At 28.4% G+C, this 22,727-nt stretch overlaps 1 protein-coding gene across 1 annotated transcript; it reads left to right on the top strand.

The window, feature by feature from the left end:
• The first annotated feature begins 57 nt into the window (after nucleotides 1-57).
• LOC129963353 (ATP-dependent RNA helicase DDX19B-like) lies at nucleotides 58-10,812 on the top strand. The gene is made up of 3 exons (XM_056077682.1): nucleotides 58-215; nucleotides 6,645-7,805; nucleotides 9,997-10,812. The coding sequence occupies exons 2-3, from the start codon at nucleotides 6,648-6,650 to the stop codon at nucleotides 10,282-10,284; spliced, it is 1,446 nt and encodes a 481-aa protein (XP_055933657.1). The 5' UTR covers nucleotides 58-215; nucleotides 6,645-6,647; the 3' UTR covers nucleotides 10,285-10,812.
• The last annotated feature ends 11,915 nt before the right edge of the window (nucleotides 10,813-22,727 follow it).

The raw sequence follows: 22,727 nt of genomic DNA, 5'->3' as shown, positions 1-22,727 counted from the left end.
TGAAGATTTTTTTATTTTGACAATATTTTTATATTGTCTTTCTGCAATAATCAGGGAAAAGGAGAACATTAGATTTGTTCTTTTGGATTCGGTCAATATTTGACGATTTATCGTTTGATCACACAATTCCGGTCTTTTTGTGTTTATCGTCCAGTTGAGTGTTGTTTCTCTATTTTGTTGAAATTTGTGATTTCTTTAGAGTAACTTATATCATTGTAAGTAATGCCAGTTGTACTATCTTGTTTCAAATATTCAAAAATATTTATTATTATTCTTGTTTCGAGTTATTGTTAGTGCTGTTTTGTGGAAAGCTGAACCTTTTCTGTTCATTGATATGTATATGATGTATTTGTATTAATTTATGATGTGATGTATATATTATGTATATGATCTGCTTGTATCATAACAAATAATGCTTATATAATCATAATAGTATGTCTTATAATTCTTAAGTAAAAAAATGTGTCTTTTATCTTAAAGAATAATTTATATCATTGATTCAATCTGATTATGTGTTGTAAACGCGGATGGCTGCAGTGCCGAGGGTTAATTTCGAGACATTTTAGCAATTGTCACATTTCGTAGAAAATATTTCTAGAAAATTTTGTTAAAAAAGAACTGTCATGACAGACCATAAAATTCTTTTCTTCGCTATCCTGAGATAAAGCTGATGTAATAAAAAGTGTCAATACTCAGAATGAATCACATTCCAGTATTAAAATGTTCTTCATATTGCCACCTTCATTATTCTTTACACATCAAGGGTCTTTAAACCTGTAGTGTTCTAAGTTCTTGTATATTACTCTATTTTAATTTTTCTGCTATTTGCTTATCTTTATCTTATGGTTTAGTTTATTATTAGTATTATTTGTCATTACTTTTAAGTCTTTTCTATTGCAAAGAATTGAAGAATTTTAAATTGAATATGATTATTTGAAATGAAATTTAATTTTGATACATTAAAGTAGGATTAAAGAAATTATTCCTTTTGGCTGATAAAATGAAGCATCAAAGAAGGAATAAAAATTTGTATTTTATTGACTCTTTAGCCATTTTTTTAATGAATGTGATTACTATCCTTTAATTGTTAAATCTAAAGATTTATTGGGTACTGTAAATTAGACATAGTTGAGAATATTAGTAATAAATACTAAAATTCTGTGAGCCACTGTATTTTTGAGACCATGAATAAACTATGTGTTTCAAGAATTTAGTAATCAGTTAATGAATCTTAAAATGCATGGATTTTTTTTTTTTTTTATCAGAACAAAATTCAATTTCCCCAGTCTTTAGAAAAATATCTTTGGAAGGAAAAAAAGATGGCTGAAAAAAAAACTTATTTGCTCTTTAAGACGAATTACAATAGTTTTGTTGGAGAAATTCAATCTCTGTTTTATATTAATTGATATTTTAAAGAAAAATGCCTACAAACTGTATTATAATCTTAATAATGTTCTATTCATCTCATGTTATTTTTACACAATAAAGACTATTCTTATGTTTCAGAAGAAAGTTATTAAACATTTCCAGAAAGGTTATTAGAATTTATTAGCTATTCTGCCTAACTTTAAGAAATAGTGCTGCTTTTCAGATGTCTCAGTACGTAACATAAGGATTTTACAAATCTTTGCAGTCATAAAGAGTTTGATGGGATTGAGACCAAGTAACACTTTTTACAGTTACATGGTAAATGTGTGTGAGTTGAAGAATGCAGCACAGTAAAAAGAGCCAGCTAATGAAATCAAACAAATAACCAAATATTGACATTTTTTCATTTGTTCCTATAGTAAATAAAAAACTAGATATCACTTTTTTTATGTAAAATGCAAAAAATTTGTTTAAGAAGAGATTTATTTGAAATTAACATTTGTGGGTGTTGTGGTAGTAACCAGTACTCAAGAATTTCATGCATTCATCTATTTTAATAAAAAATAACATATTACCACCCCAAATTTTTTTCCTAATGGGGGTTATGGTCTTGCAATACAGTGGCTATGTGTATTCTGATTTATATAAGCAAACTGACAAAACTCGTTAAATTGAGCTGAGTAAAAATTGTGGAATACATCACAACAAGAAGTGGTTGATAGCATTTGTGCTTTTAATAAAGCAAATTGAAAGAAAAAAAGAGGTTCTTCATTTCTTTATCAAAAAAAAACACTTTTAACATCTTTATGCAAGAAGAGCAAATATTTTGATTACCAATAAAACTTTATTTTGTATTAATTATATCTAATCACTGCAATAAAAGAACATACCAAAATAGGAGACAACAGAAGAAACTCAAATTTTATGTTAGAAGAAAAAAATTATTTCTACTAAAATTTAAAATTGAATTTCATTATAACAAAATAAATGTATAATTTTGTGTTAAGTAAACAAGCATTGCAAATATTAGCTGCATTTTACAATATAATTTTATAAATTGCTAAATTTTATACTATAGTAATTAATATTTTTAGCTTGAGTTAAAATTTTAGATAGAAAGTTTTAGAGGGATTTAAACATGTAAAACTTTATTTTTCATTCTGTTTCTTAATTAAACAAATAGTTTTAAAATCTCTCCCACTTATACTATTTCATGTAAATTAACTTCTGTCTTAACTAGAATGAACAGTTTAACCTAAAGATTAAGCAAATAGCAATATAGAAATTTTTTCTACTGTAGTATCATAAGAATATCATCATGAAATTTGACGTAAATGTTGCTAAATTGAAGTTTTGTGATACAGTGCTATCAGTTTATGAAATAATATTTTTTAAAAAAAAATGTTAATAAAATTATTCAAATTACAGCTGTTTTAATCATATTGTTCTTGAATAGAACTGATTTGTTATTAAAAAATTATGAAATCTTCAAAAATTCATAACCTTGAAATGCTAATAAAATTAAAAATTTCACTCTTTCTATCTCAAAAGAAATAAATTTTAATCTAAAACATTGTCATGAACTTACTTTTTTTTAGTTGGTTGGTTTCATATGAAAACCCCTTAATAGAAAAATTTTACCATTATTTATTATACCTAATAACAATCAAGGTTGCAAGACAAGCTATTTGTCTTGCACATATGATTATTACTATATATCTTATTATTGCATCTTACATTTCTTGTTATTAAATGTTTTTTTTAATATGCTTAGACAGGATGCATTATTCTCCTCCCTTTATCTTTGGCTTGTTTTTTGTTGTGCCTTTTTGCGATACAGTGCAAATTGAAATGATAAATACTACTAATTAGTTACTGTAGACAGCAGGTCATATTATAACTGTATAAAATACATTTATTTATTTATTTGCAATATTTTTTGGGAAAATCTCATAAAAATTGTTCTTACATTTAAAATAAATTGTAACTTCTTAGAAAATGCAAAATAGGCCAATTAACTAAGAAATTGATTCCTAAATGGCATGTGCAAATTTCATGTCCATTTCACTTATGTGTTCATATTGATGACATGTCTATAATAAAGAGGAAAATATGTATGTTATTTAATTGCCCCCCCCCCCCCTTCAACACGGTTATTTGTGCTTTATTTCAGGCTTTAAAATTACACTTTTTATTTCTTAAGAACAACCTAAAAAATTTTAAGATTTTATAAAAATTGTTTTATTGTCAATAGCCATTGTATTAAAGTATAACCATACCATCTGTTTGAAATTTCCATCTTTTATTCTTATTGAAGTTTCCAAAATTTTTTTGTTAAGGCAGATGTTTATTGAATAATAGTATCTTTTTCATTTTCACAGTCACTTTGCTTTGATATTTCTGTTCTGATATAACCATCTGTTTTATTTGACAAATATCAAGCCATAAAAATATACTCTTCTGCAATGTTTAAAATTGAGTCAGCAGTCTTATTCCTTTGAAATCTCAAAATTTGGTTTTTCTTGATAATCGTCTCATTCTTTTGACTTATTATAATCTGTAACCATTTTGTTACAAGATTTCCAACATATGATAGAATATCATATTATATCAAAGCTACATTTGCCTAGTTCAAAAGCATATAGAGTTGATGTGAATGATCTGGATACGAAGACAATATTGGTGAGAACTTGGTATCTTAAGGACCATCACTAGCCACCATGCAGCCTCTCCCATAGGAAATACATCTTGTCATTGACTGAAAGTAGCCAACTCGCCACTGTTACTATATCCACCAGAGTGACAAGAACCATTCAATATATCAGAAGCTTTGCCTCCCCATGTCTGAGGTACACACCAGTGAGAGTATGGAATATCGCAAATTCAATTCGCTCTTAAATAAATTCCTCATAGAAATACTACTGATTTCAATGGTTATCATGACATGATTTTGAAACAATATCTTTTCGATTTCTCCAATCATGGTCTCAGAACTTAATATCACACCATGTTTAAAAGTTTGTGCATGTTTGATGCTTTGCCATATTATCTTTTGAGTATGTTAAGTACATTAATTTTTGTTAAATTAGATTTAATGAGTGATATATTATGGAAAAAGAGGAAAATCTTGGTTAAGTTTGTAGATAAGCAACCAGCTCATTGGGAAAGAGTGATAGTGAAGGTTTGAAATTATTATTTATCATAATTGAAAGGGGGGGGGAACAATTCTAAGTAAGCATTTTTCAATAATTATGATGGCTTTGAAGATAAAGCTGAAAATTAATTCTCTATCTGTTACTTCCATTGTTTTTTAACCCTAGCATGTGATGCTTCTTGAAGAGTTCTTGTCAATCGCATTCTGTTTCAATCCTTTCAAAATTAGAGGAGAAATTGATAGTGGTGGAGGGGGCATGGAATTTTCTGTTCCTATTATATCCAGGCAGAAAGAGGCTATTATATCTGCTTTTGCCCTCTAACTTGTTATTGGATTTTTTATCTGATAATTTAATTTAATCTGACATACTTTTCATGTTGTAAATGTGTATCTTGAAGAGATTTTTTTTAATATACTTTTTGGTTATTAGACTAGATATTGGAAGTATTTTTAAGTATAGTTCCCAAAATTACTGTCTCACAATGCTTTTTTTTTTTTTTTCCCTTAAATCATTTTAGTAAATATAAAGAAAATCTTTCCTGTATTTTCAATTTAAAGAAACTGTTGGCATTATTTCATCAAATATTTAATTTAATGATTTTCCTTTGTTGTTAAAAGTTAAAGGCGAAAAAAGTCATATTTGATATCTATGTAATTTATATGAGAGATAAAAAATAAAATTAGTAGTATCTTGAAAGGTAGAAGATAGATGATGCATTTTTAATAGCACTATGATGTCGTGGATTCGATTAATATGGCTCATTTACACAATAAACAGAAATAAGCATAAGGATATTAAAAGAATTTGACTCTTATATTATTTCAATTTAATAATTAAAATAAATTTTAGGAAAGGGGTATGAATATCAAAATTATGCACAAGAAATTTAATGGAAATTAAATGCAGTCAATATTCCTTGTGAACCGGCGAGCTGTCATAGACAACTATTGTAAAGCAATATTGTGAACATTCCATAGAAAATGTGAAAATCTATATGGTGAAAATGCTGTGGGAAAAATTAAACAATTTTTTTATGGTATCATATTTCTAGTTAAAAAATGATTCAATGAAAATTGCAGCTTTACTATAAAATTTATTTTACTAGACATGTGTTTAGTTAAAATGTATTGATTGTACAAATTATGTATGTGCTAATGTGCCTTATTTCATTCTTTAATATGGTATCTTATCTATCATAGTTTATAGGAAAGAAATTTTATAACTATATAATGTAAATTTAGACCATCCTTTTAATTCAATCGGACCTTAACACAATTCCCATTACTAATAAAATATTATTCATTATTGAAAAAAATTCTCACAAAATAGTAGGTGTTCACAAAAAACAATTTTTTTTTTCTTTTTTTTTTCAAATTAATTTTGATTTTTAATAAATATTGACTGCCTTTGGCAACCAGTCGGCTCGCCAGTCTTAATGCTCATTAAAATTTTCTATTTAATATTTTATATTATGTCTTTTAATAGCGTCTTTATAAAAATATTTTTAATTTTGATAGTCATATAATACATTCACACTATTATAAATGCCTTAAATCATAATGTATTATGTATGACTCTAATTTTCTATCAGCTCCTGTAAAATTTCAACTTCAAATTAAGGTGGAAATGATTACGCTGCAATTAATACTTAAAAAAAACTGTTTACTGAAAACAGAGTTATTCAGTAATTAAGTCTTATGTGAACTACAGAATAATTTTTGTGATATCTCAAGAATTATTTGACATAGATTCCTCAGCTTCATCATAAATTTTAATTTTACTTTAAAAAGAAATTAAATGATGTGAATAACAATATTTGATTTTGTTTATAAATGTACTTCAAAAATTATGAAGTTCACATTTTAAACAGTCTGGCCAAATTTTTATGTTCTTGTATGTCTTTTCATTAGTTTCAAAAAATTTTAATAATTACTTTAATACTTCATAACAAAAAAATTTTAAAGAATCCTTTGTATAGCTTTTAAAATTATAATCACTTGAAATATAGCATTAATGTAATATTATACTTATTTCTTATTTTTCAAATATACATAAATGTAAAATCTTGCAAACCATCTCTTGTTAATAGGTTTTTTTTTTTTTTTTTTTTTTATCCTTTAGAAAATGGCTGATGATGACTGGGGTCTCTGCGCTGATCTTCAAGAAAAAAGTCTTGCTGCCTTAAATAATCTTAAATTAGATGGAACAACTCCAATACCTCCACCAGTGCCTGCATCACTATATGCTCCTCAACAAGGTCAGGATGACGATGATGATGAGCCAGAACCCAATCCGGCTGATATATCGTTAATGCAAAAACTTGTTAGAACACATTTAGTAGAAACTACTGCTGATCTTGAAATTCAGAAAAAAGATCCTAACTCTCCTCTTTATTCTGTAAAATCATTTGAGGATCTTAATTTGCGCCCAGAGTTGTTGAAAGGAGTATATGCAATGGGATTTAATAGTCCTTCAAAAATACAGGAAACAGCACTTCCTATCCTTATAGCAGATCCTCCTCAGAATCTGATTGCTCAATCACAGAGTGGAACTGGCAAAACAGCTGCTTTCATTCTTTCTGCCTTAAGCCGAGTTGATCCAAATCTTCATTATCCTCATGTGTTGGTGCTATCGCCAACATATGAATTAGCTGTGCAAACAGGAAAAGTTGCCAAAAAAATGGCACAATTTTGTCCTAATATTGAATTTCGCTTTGCAATAAGAGGGGAAAACCTTGAAAGAGGCCATCGTATTACTGAGCAGTTTTTAATTGGCACACCTGGAAAAGTTTTTGACTGGGCAGTTCGTTACAAATTTTTTGACCTTAAAAAAATTCAAGTGTTTGTACTGGATGAAGCTGATGTGATGGTTTCTACACAAGGACATGAAGATCAATCTATACGTATCCATAAACAACTTTCAAAAAATTGCCAGATGATGCTTTTTTCAGCCACTTATTCAGATGAAGTGATGAATTTTGCAGAACATATAGTTCCAAATCCAATCATAATTAGGCTTAAAAAGGAAGAAGAAAGTTTGGATAATATTAAGCAGTATTATATTGTATGCAAATCACCAGAGGAGAAATTTGAGGCCTTATGTAATGTGTATGGCACTGTCTCTATTGGACAAGCAATGATCTTCTGTCACACCAAGAAAACTGCAGCATGGTTGGTAGAAAAGATGTCAAAAGAAGGGCATGATGTGGCTTTACTTTCTGGAGAGCTTGCTGTGGAACAACGAATAGCTGTACTTAATCGCTTTAGAGAGGGTAAAGAAAAGGTAAATTTGCTTAAAGATTGCTATTTAAAACTGGCTATTCTTTTAGGATGTCTAATAAATTAATGTATGTATTGTGCTCTCTATAGGTTAAATAGCCTCAACAGGTGTAAATGATTCCAAAAAATATCACTTTTTCATTGAATAGGCAGCAAATATTAACTTTAATGGCAATTGCTTTATATACTGATTTGAAAAACATTGATTTTAATAAATATGTAATAATATACTAAGAAGTCATTGCATAGTTAATAATAAAATTATATTTCAAGGGAAAATATTTGTTTATTATTTATTTACTAATTCTTGTTGAAAATATTTATTTATTCTTGTTGAAAATATTTTTTTCTATACAAATATCCCCGGAAGAATTTTACTGAATATGATTCTTCCTAGTGACAAATATTGTCTCATAAGCAATGCTAAGCAGTATTGTCAAATCATCTATTTTAACTTGATATACTGTGCCCATTTCCAGAAAATTATGTTTGTAGGTATCCAGCATCTTATAATTACAATATAATAAAATGCAATTTTTCAATTCTCATTTATATTTCAATTATATTTATAAACTGTTTCTTCATATTCCATATTCATTCATAACCATTCTAAAAAACTGTTCCATCTATATGATGCAAAAGACATAGAACTTTGATAATATATAATTTTCAGTATTAGGAAAGACTGAATCTCTCAAGAACAGACATCGCTTTCAAGGAATCTGTGAAATGTGATGCTGATATTATGACTTCAGTAGATTCTGTTGAGAAATTTTTAATTTACTGTATTTATTTTTATGTCAAAATATGTGAAGAAAATGTTTGATGAACTTAATTTCATTAAAAATATTGTATTATATATTTTCAATGAAATTAAGCCAGATAATATAAGTATGCCAGATAATAATAATAATAAAAGTTTTTTTTAATTAAATGCTAACACATTGGCACATAAATTGTATAAGAAATTTTTAATTAATAACTAATATGTATTGATTGTATAATTTTTCTCATTTTTTTCCATAAATTTTAAAATTAAGTTATTGTTTTCAATTCTATATTATAATAAATTGATATTATCTGAAACTAAAAATATTTCATTTAAATAAATTTATAAAAATTGAAGGGATGTATTAAAATTTGGATATTTTTATAATTAGTTATCTCTAGCTAGTTAGATAGGTATTTCTTAGATAGCACCACTGAACTACTAAATTCAATCATGAAGTACTATATTAAAGAATTTTTTTCTGCTTAACTGTCAAATTTTATAATGAAGAATAATAACAGAGCTTGTAAAGCATACTGCAAAGAAAATTTTACCTTAAGATGCATCCTTTGGTTTCACTGATAATGAAAACCAGGACCTAGGAATTTTCCTAGCACAATAAATGTCAGAAATTTGCTTTGTATATTTATCACAAGTGAAGTAGGCTAAATAGTACTTGTAATGTTCCATAGCACCATGTAAGAAATAAATAACTTTATAGTGGCACATTGTCTACTATAATTATACCAAATTTTCCATTATACATCTTTTTATATAGTTTAATTTGTGTCTCTTGAAAGACATCAACAGTGCATTACTATATTTTACTTTCCCATTATCTTAATCGAAATGCTCCTCGTTTCAGAGAAGGATTACAGAGCTGTATATATTGCTTTCACTTTCTTTAAGATTTTCGTTGAATAGATAGGAAGGATTATCAAATGTAATGAAGAAATGAAAGTATTGATTTTTCAAATCTTACAATTAGAGTTCATGAACCTATCATTGTTATCAATTTGACCAAATGTAATTAAAAAGTATTCTGATCAAATTTAATTATTTATTTAAAATGAACATATTTTATTATTATCAAAACAAGGAAGACAGAGTTTAAAACTGTTGTTTTCAAACACAAATCTTAAATAATAATAAAAATTAGATCCTTATTAATTATTTTTGTCACATGAGTAATATTGATGAAATATAGCAAGTTTTTATTTAAATTTCATTTACACTAGTAAATTTTCAGTAGTTTATCTTTTCTCTAGATAAGCTTAATTACAATGATATGGCATATTTGTGTTTTTTAAAGCTTGTGATCACTTTAATTAAACTTTTTATTGCTATATTAATAATCAAAATATTTTTTTCTAAAATATTTCATTGACTTTTTTTATTCTTATTGCTTTTATTATTTATCTCGCAGGTTTTGATTACAACCAATGTTTGTGCTCGGGGCATAGATGTTGAACAAGTGACTGTAGTTATAAATTTTGACCTTCCTGTAAATCAAAAAGGTGAAGCAGATTGTGAAACCTACCTCCATCGTATTGGGAGAACTGGACGTTTTGGAAAAACTGGACTTGCCATTAATATGGTTGATGGCAGTAAATCCATGGCCATTTTGAAACAAATTGAGAATCATTTTGGGAAGAAAATTGTTAAAGTAGATTCCAATGAAGTTGATGATTTGGAAAAGATGGCTAAGCGATAATGTGTTAAAATCGTTTACTTTCATCTAAATCTATACCATTAAATAAAATCTCATTTTTTAAAAATTTTATTTCTCAATAATAGATAAAAAAAATCTGTTTCTGATTAATGATAGTGCAATTTCCCCTGGGTGCCACTTCTTCATTTTTCTCTGTTAAATTCCTTCAAATTTAAAAGTTCTTTCCCATTGTTATCAAATGCTGTTTTATTATCAGTATTTAATAAATTGATTTATTATGCTAAGAATGTAATGGAAAAAGCTTTTATTTTTAAATTATTTAATTCCATAAAGAACTTCATATGAATGTTTTAATATTTTTATTTTAATATCTGGTTTTCAGATTTTTATTGATCTTGCATGTGTGGACCCTACTTGAAAACTGATTTTTTTTCTCCCTTATTCATTGATAAATTGTTCTTCATGAGATAGAAATTCTCATTTGCTTTTAAATGTAAGTTTAATTTTTTTAAATAATGACAGAATGAATCTATAGATTGTAATAAATATCTATATTTTTTTGCTAATGTCTTTTTGTTGTGAGTTTAATTTTTTTGTTTGTCATGCACTTTTTTAATTCCTCCTAAAAATGAAATTCTGAGCATAATGCTCAGGTTCAAAGTTAAATAATTATTTTTGTTGTATTGTAATGAGAGTTTCATCATGAAATATATAATAAAAAATATAACTTGCAGTTTAATAGCTATTAAGAAAAATTGAAAGAATATTCAAATAGTAGTCATCTTTGATAGAAAATATATTTATTATTTACTTTAAAATTAAAATATCCAAGACTTTTTTAAACAAGTTTTTCAATATATTTTAATTAAGAGTTCCCAAGATTAGAAAAAAATACTTTTAATGTAGCAGTATTATACTTATTCTATTTTTATTACTGTGGGTTAGAAATTAAATCTTCATTTCATATAAAATTGAGATTCATTATTTTTTAAATTAAAAATTATACTCCTTTCCTTACTTTGTTTTTAAAATCATAATCTTGTTTATAAATAAGATCTACTAACTAGCACAAGAAAGGATTTTAAGAAAAAAATTTAACACTTGATTATATTTACAGCCCTTAGTTTTAGATTTTCAGACTATGCCAAGATCACCAAGCTCCTTTATATATATAATACAACCATCATGGCCATATTTCTCATTTGCTTGAGGTAAAGCCATAAGCATCTATATCTGAAGTTTCTGCCTATATATTTGTTGAAAATCTATTATTGTTGTAGTAAGTTATCCTTGTCTTACTTCAGAACTGAATACATAGTCAAGTTAACTTATTTATGCTTTTGATCATTGATTAAAATATCTGAATAATATGTATATCATATCATTAAAAAAAGCACAGTTATGTAAGTATAGAATTGGAATTTAAGATTCAGACTGTAGATTCATTTTCCAGAAACATGTCCAGTATTTATGATTCTCAAAAAAGAAGCAATAAGCTACAAATTTAACTTTGACAATTGTAACCGAATCTTTGACATCACAACTTTATTTATTCTATTAATGCTGGTTCACTTTTACAGAAGCATTGAACAATAGTTATTCTTTCAAGCATGTCAGTGTAAGTGGGAATTAAAAACGTGATATAATTTTTAAAAGAAAAGGAGAAATTTCTTTTATGCTATCATTCAAAACATGAAATCATGTATATTATAGATTACATATGGCTCCAAGTCCATAAAAAAAGGTAAAAAAAATGTTAAAAGTCCAACTTTTGTAAAGTTCCAAACATTCTGTCATGAATATTGCTAGAGATTAAGCGATAAATATCAGATAAATCTAGCTAAATGTGGATGCTTCATCAAATTGTGTTCTAATGAATCACTTTTGTTAAGCTTGTATTGAATAGTTTACTATTCAAGATATTATTTTAAAAACTAAAAACCATTCGAAATCAAAATCCTCTGCAGGGTATAAGGTACGCTTTGCGAAGTACTTTTGTTGGCCTCACCCTTTGTATGTATTGTATATTGATACCTATGATTTCAATAGGTCAACATTTTGTAGTGCTTTTTTTTTTTTTTTTTTTTTTTTTTTTGTAATCTGTATTTTAAAAAGAGGAGAAGATAAAAAATTTTAGATAACACTATTGTTACGTGTCATTTAAGCTTACTGGATTATTGTTTGTTTAATCTCGTGGTTTCTCCCCCCCCCCCCCCCCCGTATTGATGGAGAGTCAAGTCGCAATCCCCATGGCTGATGATGACAGTCCCATCATTAGCTAAAACACAATGTAAAATAAAAGAGAATAATTCTCCCTTGCACTTCGTTCCAAATAATTTTCTATTCACTTTCCTTTATATTGTGTTCCAGCCACCAGCCATATAATTCATGAGTTTTCAAATTTATGATTAGAATTCATTTTACATTACTACATTTTCGGTACATTGTGCCACGGTACAGGTTGCTTGCTCCCGGAAGAAGCTCTGATTCAAATCTTCTTTCTAGTCGATGTTAAAAGAAGTACTGTACAATAAAACCAGCAGAAGTGGTCTCTCCAAAAAATTTTCTCGTGTTCTCAAATAATGGTGTCAATTTAGTTATCACGTTAGCTTATATCGAAAAGACAGACTTCCCTTAAAGTTTGATAGAAATCTACAAATTTAAGAACTTTTACCAAATTTCATTTGCTATCTCAAAGCGTTTTTTGAATTATCTTTGTCACTGACACAGTCACAAAAATTTGTTTTTTCGAACTGCGAAAGATCTAAAATGTGGAGATTTGTATTATTTTCTAGTTCGAATACTTTGATGATTTTGAGACTTTATATCAAAGTAAAAATTCAACAGAATATAAATGAGATTTTATATAAATAATTTGGTTGGTTCGAAATTATGCAAAAGTTTGTGAAGTAAAGTTTAATTATTTTAATATATTTCTATTTTCGTAGTAATTTTCAACTGCGGCCATTCGAATTGCAACCCAACCCTATGTCTTACATGCTGATTCAATATCTGTCTTTTAAACAGTATCTGGCTTAGCCAGAAAATCCTGCTCAGTCAATTAGCTCTCCCAGATAATGGCTGATCAATTTTATAAATGAAATTATTACCATATTTCAAACAAATCGCTTTTGGCGACGAACTGGTTTGCCTGGGATATTGGTTATATTTATTTCCATTTAAATCATTTAGATATATTTTCATGTCTATGATTCTACCAAATTGGCAGGTATTAAAATCGTATTTCAATTGTCCACCATATGCTCTGTTCATTGAGCACATGAACCTTTCTAACCGAGACATCATAGCTGTATTAAAAACGTCCAGTTCATTCATCTTCTAACTTCATGATATTGTAACCACTTTTTCGTTTGCCTTGTAAGTAAATAATAACAATTCGATTTTACCTTTCAACAATGGAAGAAAATGACGCGATTCGATATTTGATGAAACAGTGAAGCAAGCTTTCAGAGCAACAATGCAAAAAAATTAAGCAAAGAAAAAAAAATAAAAGCAACAAATAAAAATTAAGCAAAGAAAAAAAATATCTAAAAAATTGCTGTCACACATTCAACAGATTCAACAACACAAGTCAACATTCACGCAGGCAGACACTCACACACACATTCATCTTTATTTCTAGAGATGATGATAAGTAACATACATCTCATGTTGCCAACAATTGATTGAAATACTGCTTATCACTTGGTCAATCCAATCATATTTCCTTACCGCAGGATTCGTGAAAGAGAAGACAGATTAAGTTGCACCACCAATCCAGATAATTTGTGCGAGTGGAAATCGTAAAAAACGATTATGTTGTCTTTGAAACGTATATTTGTTAAACAGCCATTTTGCGTCTGTTTGTGGAAATTAAGAAATTGACGGATTTTTTAATAAATAGTGAATATTTGTATTCTTTAACAATCTTGTACTTTATAAAAAAAATTGTGTCAAAAAAAGTATTTTTTGTCCGTTAAAAAAAAATATTGAATTGATAGGGATTTATTTTAGTTACATTTCGTTTCGAAACAATACTAAAGTTATTTTGAGATAGATATGGTAATTTTGAACCTCGGTCAAATGTTGAAGACGGCACTTCTTCTTTCCTAACTTTCACACCACACCAACTGGGTTTCAAAACTGGAATCATCTGTTCCCGAGGCGGTGAACTTACCATTGCGGTCCTTTCAGAGAAAAACGAAATAATTCTGAGTTTTGCTTAAAGCTGTATCTAGTCAGTACATCAAAAGTATGGTCTTTAATTTTCATTTACTTGCAACAGAACATACTGATCATTGTAATAAACCACATTTGAATAAACAGGAGGAGTCGTTTCCCAAGGCGTATAAAACGATTTCGGTTTTTACTGCACGGACACTTTTTCATTTTTGCTCTTTGATGATTAAATTTGGGTATCAGTAAGAAATCTACATCCTATTTTAGAAATTCGTGTTTCGATTAGATACGAACTAAAGAAAAATTCAATTGAAATTTCATTCTTTTTTCCCTTTGATTAATAATCAGCAGATAGCCCCTCATCATATCTTTTCATTTGCATATGTTTGAGTAAGATATAATAAGCATATTTAATGGAAAAGGATTCGTTCTCATCGATATTCATGCGCGTTGTATCAACACCCTCTAGATCTAGGTGATGTTGATTGCATCAGAACTCGTGTTCGTAGCTGTTATCTGGCTTATAAGCTTTTCACCACAATATCTTAACTGGTTTTCAGTGACATTTGTAATTAAATTTCCTCTGGATATATAGGGAGTATTTGGTCTTCGCACATTCTACACTCAATAAGATAGTAATAATAATTTAGGCAATACATTTGTTATGCTACTTTTACTATCAGCAGTAACCATACATGAAAGTTAAGTAATTTTGAGTTTAGAAACTCCGCTAACTCTTCAGAGGCATAAGTTTACCAACGTGGGGGGGGGGAGAACAAACATAATTTCTTTAATTTGGTTTTAAATAATTCATAATAATTCATTTTACATTCAATTAAAGAAAATTAAGTATTATTTATCTTTTTTTTTTAAATTCAGATTCTGGCCTTTTCTACGGAAACTCTGCTGATTTATCATCGTCTACAACCATCGTATCCAGTTCTTAGGTGGTTGACCAAAAATAGTCGACAAAATGTGATATCTTACTCACATGTTCTTTTGTTGATTATACTGCCAAAAGTAGTGCAAATTATAAGCTGAATGAACAACATTTGAATCAGATGTTTGAAAATCCAAGAAACTTAACATTGTCGCCATCCATAGCAATGAGCTCTTAATGGACCAATCAAAAATTATCGACAAAATGCATCTTATTTATCTGCCACCTTGTCAGTTATATTGCCAAATGTAGTCAAACAGCTTAAATTTTATTTGGATATTTTGATTGTTTACAGTATATTAACTTTAAGATGGTTTTTAAATATCATATTCATTATCACCCAATTTTCCACAACCACCCTAAAATGGTAAAAACTTTTGCTGACAGGGGCAGGGCAATTGCTTCCCTGCTAATGCCGCCTCTGAAACTCTTGCATATCGACTTTCAGCATTTGTTCTAGATGCTTAAAATGTAGAATAAATTTAGAGAATTACTGCAATATTTTAAACATGCAGTATCTCTAACAAAATAAAGATAGCTCTATTAGCGTGACCAGGATACAAAATTCTTAGATATAGTTATCGTAAAACGCAGAAAAATCAAAAATAATAGTTGGGCTTCCAACTTGAAACATCGAAGAGAATTACGACTAAAACATTATCACGTTATCTTTATTTTATTATTAAAATTTATTCTCATTTATATAATGGCGGCAACGAACACACACAAAAAAATGTTTAATATCGTCACAAAACACATGAGTATAAATAACCAAAAACAAAGAGAAGTACTTTAAAATATACTTAAAAATATATTTCGAAAGATTTATTAAAAATGGAAGAAATTTTATGATAATAAAAGTGGTATCACTGTAAAGCTTTTTTAAGAAATTAAAGTGGTGTAAAAATGTTTCGTGCAATATGCTTCGTGGTTACTGAAGAAAAAAGTTAAAACTGATTCATTTTTAATTAAAAATTTTGATAAACCTTCAGTGTTCTGAAGGTTTAGAAAAGGTTTATCTGAAGGGTTTTTTTTTAATATTATTGAAGGTTTTTTTAAAAAAAGATATTATTAGTTCCAAATTCGGTACTGTAGGCCCATTGATTCCCTTTTGCAAGCCGACCTTAAAATACTGAACCAACAGGACTCCGAATCAAAGTACTATTGACTTTCAGATCAGTGGTATTACTAAAGTTCGATTAAGCGGAACAAATGTCCTGCAAGCATTTTAGTGTGCATTTTTTTTCCTTATTTTGCAGCATATAAAATGTGCAAAAGGAAAAATATTCACTAATCAACAAATTTAATCAAAATATGAATCAATTTAACCTTGAGAGTTTGAAGAATTTCTCTGTTTTAAACCTTCATCTGTTAGAAACAATATATAATTCTTGGAATTAATTCGATCTCACACGATAATTCAAACTGATTTAAGCATAAAACTAAAATTCCAGATATCAGTCAAATTTTAAAGGGAATCCGTCTGTTCGTCCGTTTAAGAGAGGGCATGATAAGTCAAAAACAAAAATATTATGAAGTCTATCCATATACTAATAAAGTCTATTCCATAGAACTTTTTTGATTGGGTTAAGGTTCCATAATGAAATACTGCTATCTGAAGCTAGTTTTTACGTGTAGTGATATAGTTGCATATATACAGCTGAATCCTAATATATTATTGATTATCTGGGATAAGATAACATCAAGAAGGCACCAATTTAGGAAATGCGAGTTTCATTTGTGAATTTTTGGGCATTTATATTCTCCTCAATCGTACTATTATTTTCCCGTATTTTACTTATCAGGCAACATCTTTCAAAATATTAAATGGGTGTTAAATGGTAAATACAATGTAATAAGCGTGGAAATCTTCTTTAATTCTTCTCCTTTCGTATTTTATGTTATTATTACCAAATTGTGAAATGTTTTCCTCGTCACATAAAATTACACTGTTCCTTAATCTGCTGTCCTGTCAAATGGTAAATGCAATGTAATAAACATGGAAATCTTTATTCTTCTCCTTTCGTATTTTATGTTATTATTACCAAATTGTGAAATGTTTTCCTCGTCACATCAAATTACACTGTCCTTTATTCTGCTGTTATGCTAATGTGAGTTTGGTGAATTTACTCTTCCTTTTTATTGAATTTCAGTTTGTATGTTCTCAAATGATTTTTTATAGCATAGATGCATAGAGACAGTTTTAATTAATCTCTCATCACTTGGTCTTGCCCGTCTTTTTCTGCTTTTACCAATTTGATTTTCTAGTGTTTGAGTTTCCTTATACTTTTTTAAAAATTTAGAGATACAGCTTTCAGTAAAATTTATACCAATTTTCTGTCATTATAACTAATGTCTTGTTTAAGTAATAGTAAAGTTTTACACCATTTTTTCAACTCTTTGTGAGTTTTCTTTTTTCTTTTATGTTTTGGTAACTAAAAAAAAAATGGAAAAATAAAAAAAGGGGGGGAGTGACGAATTTAATTACAATCTCAAAAGGCACCAAGACATAATTTACTCTATACTTCAAAGCATGATGTAAATTGCCGTATTCTATATAATAAGATGCCATTTTATTGCCTTTCTAAAAACTACTGCTCAATGGCTGCACATTCAAATGAAGAAAAACTATATGTCTTATTAACCTAAGCAAAGTGTGTTATTTAATTATGGCTATTTAACAATATTTTTTTAATTCAAAGAAAATTTAACAAATTTCAATACATTACACTTCTAAACTGGCACGTAGTTTTATGGTATTACCTTATTATTGCTGTTACGAGCAATCAAATCCTCAAAATACACTTTCCCCCAAAAAGTTCCACAGTTTTGGCGACCAGTGAATATAAAATTGGAAATCTGTTTGTTTGTGTGTTGAACATTATACAATTCGACTCTCCTATACGAATTGGAACAATGTTTGAATATCACGTTTTTTAGTTCCTATAAGGATTGTCAGTCTTCATGTGAGTGTGGTGTTCTTCGAAATCCTTCTACATTTCGGAGTAAAAGAGAGAACTGCTAAATTCCGTTACCTCTCGCCCACGAACAAGCCGAACAACCTTAATTCGGAGAACTTGTTGAAAGTGACTTCGCAGAAGCAGTAAATAAGAATTAAGTGTACTTGATTCTTTAACGTAGAGTGGAAGGCAAATAAACACTATGCTTTCCCTGAATTCCACTTTGAATACTTGCGAAACTAATTCATATACCCAGGTAGCACATCCTGGTTGCACAATATTATACGGTATTGCGCAATATTATATTATATAATTTAATAGTTTACAATATTATACAATATTGCGAATATTGTTTAATATCATACAATATTGTACAATATAAATGTGCTACTAGGGTATTGAACTAAATCTCTCTTGATAATAAAAGTAAACACGCTCGGGTTCGAGTGTGAGTGTGTCTCTGCTCCACACTCACACATATTGAGGTTTGGGATGTGTACTTTAATGTACCTTTTTAAAGCTATTAGAATTTTGATTAATTCAAAATTTAGTAAATTTTTTATCTTAGCGTTATTTACTTCCAGAAATATTATAACGCAAGAATAATTTTTATCTCTTAAAATACTAAACAATATCTTAATGATGATGATGTGCATTAGTCTATAATCGAATTTTCCATTAATTTTAAATAAATTTTCGAACATAATTTTTCATACTTTATAATAACGTCTTTCACCATTACTGTCAAATGTAAACGCCCTACTTCGCTGTTTACAGAAATAAAAGGCCTATGTATTATTTGTTTTCTTCCATTGTTGAAAGCCAAATTAATATCCAAATGAAATTCGGTTTCCTTTTCGATTTCCTTACTTTTTTTCTTGGAAATTTGGCGGTATAAAATTATTAATATAAAAAATAAGCCAGTAAAAATCTTTTTAAAAGAGCATGCAAAACTTCGTTGAAAATTTATGTCATTAGTTCCAAAAAAATACAAGCAAACAGAATAATACGAAGTCTAAAGTCAATTTTTTAAGATTTCGAGTGACTGAAACTGCAGGTGAGATACCCCGTACACAAGTTGCAGAGGCTTTCTCAACAGCACAGAAGCATTTTTTAATGATTACGTAACATTATATAAGGAATAAATAACAGCGAATATGGAAAATTATTTCAAAACACTGTGTAATTTGTGACAATATTTTTGAGATTCTAAATTTCCAAAAATGTTATATAAGCAAAGTCTAACATATTAATAATTAATATTAATTCAGGATTTAGGTTATTCTTAAAAAATTCCTTAAATACAGCATGTCTTATTATGTATTATGTCTTACCATGTAATTCGATAGAAACGATATATAACATTCTCTAATTATAGACGCAATTCAATAAGCGCATTCAATTCCTAACATCCTACGTCAATAAATATTCAAATTATATCATTGTTTTCATTGTATTATACAATATGATATGCAGCTATCCATTGAAGACAAGGATAAGCTCACTTTAGAATGAGCTTTTTCCTTTGATTCTGAATATTTTTTTAAGTTAAGAATCCTTAGTTTTTTAATAATTATTAAAACAATTTAATGATTATTTTCAATACAGTAAATATATTATTAATGCTAAAGATGTCCTGAAATGCATGAAATTATAATAAAAATTAACCTGTACCTCAAATCATTCTATCACTTAATTTGGATATTATTAAATTCTCTCAAAATTTTAGACGAATAATAGACATTATATAACGACAAGTTTATAAACTATCAAGTTTATAGAGAAATATTTCACCTTTAATTAATGTTCATTTCTTTTTCTTTTCTTTTTTTTTTTCAGAAAATAAGTGATACTCAAAAAACAATGAAGGGCCTTCGGAAAACAAGTCCTCATCTTAAAAGCAATTATCTTTATACTTACTTCATTAATTACTTCCGATAGTACATCATGGTTTCAAGCGATGAATGCCTTTTTCATTTTAAGTTGTATTATCAATCAGAAACTGTTAACAATTAATGTAACTAAAATGAATATTCAGAATTAGATTTAGTAATATGTAATGGAACTTCTTAGTGCTATTCTGTTACCATAAATTAAATATTGTTTTTTAAGTCTGACTAGTTCAATGATAAGATACCGGGCAATCCATCAAAAAGTTCTTGGTTCGAAATTCAAAAATCGATATTGATCTAGACTTGCTATTTAACAAGAGCAAGGCGTCGAATTATGAACACGTGTTGCACTAATAGGTAAAAGGTAGATGTTATTTTAGATTTTTAATATCGTATAACATTATTCAATACTGTAAAATATTGTTTAATACTATATAAAATTATATAATAGTGTATAACTTTATTTAATAATGTATGATGTTATACAATATTATATAACATTGCCGATATCATGAAAAAATATTGTATTGTATTGATTCGTTATAAATTAATTCATTAACAGTTAAATTCTAATTTGTCAGAAATCTAGGGGATAAAGAATATAGATAAATATAGGAGTTGATGTCACACACGCATGCACACACAAACATGCGCGCGCGCACACGCACACGCACACACACACACACACAGAGAAATGGAGCAATGCATTGATTCCACTTTTTAAAACTCAGAGAGAATGAAAAAAAAAAAAAAAATTCTAAACATCATTTACATTTTTACTTGCGACATCATTGTAATAAGTTTTGGACTTTTTTGACATTATTGTTACATCCAGACAATTAAATGTTTCAGAGCTGTTGAATCTGCTTAAAACTAACTAAAGTTCATTAACTTTGCAGTAATGCTATTGTTGCGATTGGCGATAGGCGAGGATCGAACTCGCAACCTTTGGGTTCGTAGCCGAGTAACATGACCACAAGACAAAAGAAATTTCTCATGTCTCGTAGCTGTTATCTGGGTTATAAAGCGTCACCACATTACTCCCCCTTCAGTTCGTCGGAGGTGAGACGAACGATTTTTTGTCCTGTTTTTGCTGTTATTAGTGGTGATATATTGGCTGTTGGGCCTTATCCATTTTTTTTTATTGGCTGATTATTTATCAGCTTCATTTATTTATTGGCTGATTATTTATCAGCTGCATTTTTTATTGGCTGACTATTTATCAGCTTCATTTTTTTTTTATTTATTTATTTCTGGTAGAGGGCGCCACAACAGTTGTATGAAGTTTGCGTATTTTCGTCATCGGGTCACCAATGTTGCTATTGGCGATAGGCGAGGATCGAACTCGCAAACTTTGGGTTCGTAGCCGAGTAACACGACCACAAGACAAAAGAAATTTCTCATGTCTCGTAACTGTTATCTGGGTTATAAAGCGTCACCACACTATAATCTGAATGGAACCAGAATTTAATTCATTGAGTTCGAATTTTGTAGACTTTACAGGAAAAAAAAAAAAAAGATAAGAAAACGAAGAAAACCTGGATTTTGAATTTTCTGAATAAAACCTAATAAATATTAATACAACATTTCATAACCATTAAAACAAAATTATATTGTCTTTATGCACATTTTAGAGGAAATGTGTATACATTTTATTTGCTCATTTATAGTCTTAGATGTGTAGTTTTTTACATCGAAGGAGAGTTAACATCTGTTTCCTCTGCGATTTCTAATCGTACATTTTTATATTACCTATTCAATACAGCGATGTAAAGTTTATAATGTTATTATATATTAATTTTTTTTAATTCTACTGATTTTAGTAGAAATTATTTAATTAGATGTGAAACCTGATGATAATTAATGTCCATTTGCCAAGTTCTTTGGTTCGATTTTTTTTTTTTTTTTTTTTTTTTTTTTGCCAAATGTAATTTTGCCAACTTTGTAATTCAACCTTGAAAGCCGTTCTTTACTAAATCTTGCTGTCATCCAAAAGGAGAAGAAAAGTTAGCACTGTGTTGCGCTTTGTGAGAAATCAGGCACTAATCTTTACGATCCATTCATCTTGGATAGCGTATCGTTAAAGGTCGTTCTTGCTTCTGCATTATTTATCTTAAATATTTCAGTATGAAATCATGAGAGATATAATATAGAAACAAATTCAATTTTTTAGCACGAGAACTATTAGCTCTGAAGAATTCATTCATTATTTTATTTTTTTTTTAAGTTAGATGCTTTCAGTTTCTGCATTTCATCACAAAATTATTATAAATACAACAGGGAGACAAATCCAATTTTCTCTCTATCTATCTTTACTGCCTTCAGAATTTATTCTTATTGAAGGATGAATATACATTTAATATATTTTCCCTCATTCCAAATTTACTCATGCTAGATATCTGGCCCAGTCTCTGAAAGTTTACTTGTTGCCATCGGCACAAGTACCTCACTTCCGATTTTATTTTTCATCGTATTAGTCGATTTATTCAAAAATTAGGCGTCTGGTCACGTGAT

Source organism: Argiope bruennichi, chromosome 1 (genome assembly GCF_947563725.1).
Source record: "Argiope bruennichi chromosome 1, qqArgBrue1.1, whole genome shotgun sequence".
In the NCBI taxonomy this organism is placed as follows: Eukaryota; Metazoa; Arthropoda; class Arachnida; order Araneae; family Araneidae; genus Argiope; species Argiope bruennichi.
Note: the sequence above shows the minus strand (reverse complement) of the source record. Positions and strands in the feature narration are given on the sequence as shown.

Bases quoted from the DNA above. Each gene is read 5' to 3' on its own strand.
- LOC129963353 (XM_056077682.1), top strand. From the start codon at position 6,648: ATGGCTGATGATGACTGGGGTCTCTGCGCTGATCTTCAAGAAAAAAGT. The intron at 7,806-9,996 runs GTAAATTTGCTT...TTTATCTCGCAG, and splicing joins TTAGAGAGGGTAAAGAAAAG to GTTTTGATTACAACCAATGT.